The sequence below is a fragment of the Myotis davidii genome, unplaced genomic scaffold (genome assembly GCF_000327345.1).
Source record: "Myotis davidii unplaced genomic scaffold, ASM32734v1 scaffold1915, whole genome shotgun sequence".
Lineage (NCBI taxonomy): Eukaryota > Metazoa > Chordata > Mammalia > Chiroptera > Vespertilionidae > Myotis > Myotis davidii.
Window position 1 is genome coordinate 334815 of NW_006286237.1, and position 633 is coordinate 335447.

At 67.3% G+C, this 633-nt stretch overlaps 1 protein-coding gene across 1 annotated transcript in view; it reads left to right on the forward strand.

Moving 5' to 3' along the window:
* NAV1 (neuron navigator 1) overlaps positions 1–633 on the forward strand; it is a 95353-nt gene that overhangs the window by 88579 nt on the left and 6141 nt on the right. The window contains exon 22 of the mRNA XM_015559875.1: positions 481–633. This exon is cut by the window's right edge and continues 1 nt beyond it. Within this exon, the coding sequence (XP_015415361.1) occupies positions 481–633 (153 nt within the window). The remainder of the gene's footprint in view (positions 1–480) is intronic.

Below are 633 nucleotides of genomic sequence, written 5' to 3' on the forward strand. Positions count from 1 at the left end.
TGTGCCCTGACCGGAAGTCGAACCCTGACCTCCTGGTTCCTAGGTCGACGCTCAGCCCCTGAGCCTCGCCAGCCGGCCGGGCTAAACCTCTCTTTCCAGACTCCGTCCCCCCCACACACTCCCCTTGCCTGTCTGGCTCCTCGAGCCACACCCCCCATTTCCACCCCATCCTTCCCTTCCCTCCCCCCTGTCCTCAGTGTAGCTCCCTGGCCCTGGGCTTTCTGGGAGGAAGGGCTGGGCATTAGCTGGATGGGGCCCTGCCCCGATCCTGTTTCTCCCTCGGGAGCGGGGAGGCAAGTCGGGGTGCCAACCCATGAACACCCACTTCCCGTCGCTGTCCCTGCGTCTGCAGTCACACGTCCGGTGTCGGGGGGCCCGGGGTCCAGGGAGGTCCAGGGCTAACACAGCCTCCCCGGGGCCCTCTGGCCGAGGCCGAGGCTCCCGAGTGCTGACCCCCGCCCCCCGCCCCTGCTGTCTCAGGACCTGCAGCTCTATCTCTCCAACCTGGCCAACCAGATAGACCGGGACACGGGGGTGGGCGACGTGCCCCTGGTGATCCTGCTGGACGACCTGAGCGAGGCCGGCTCCATCAGCGAGCTGGTCAACGGGGCCCTCACCTGCAAGTACCACAAA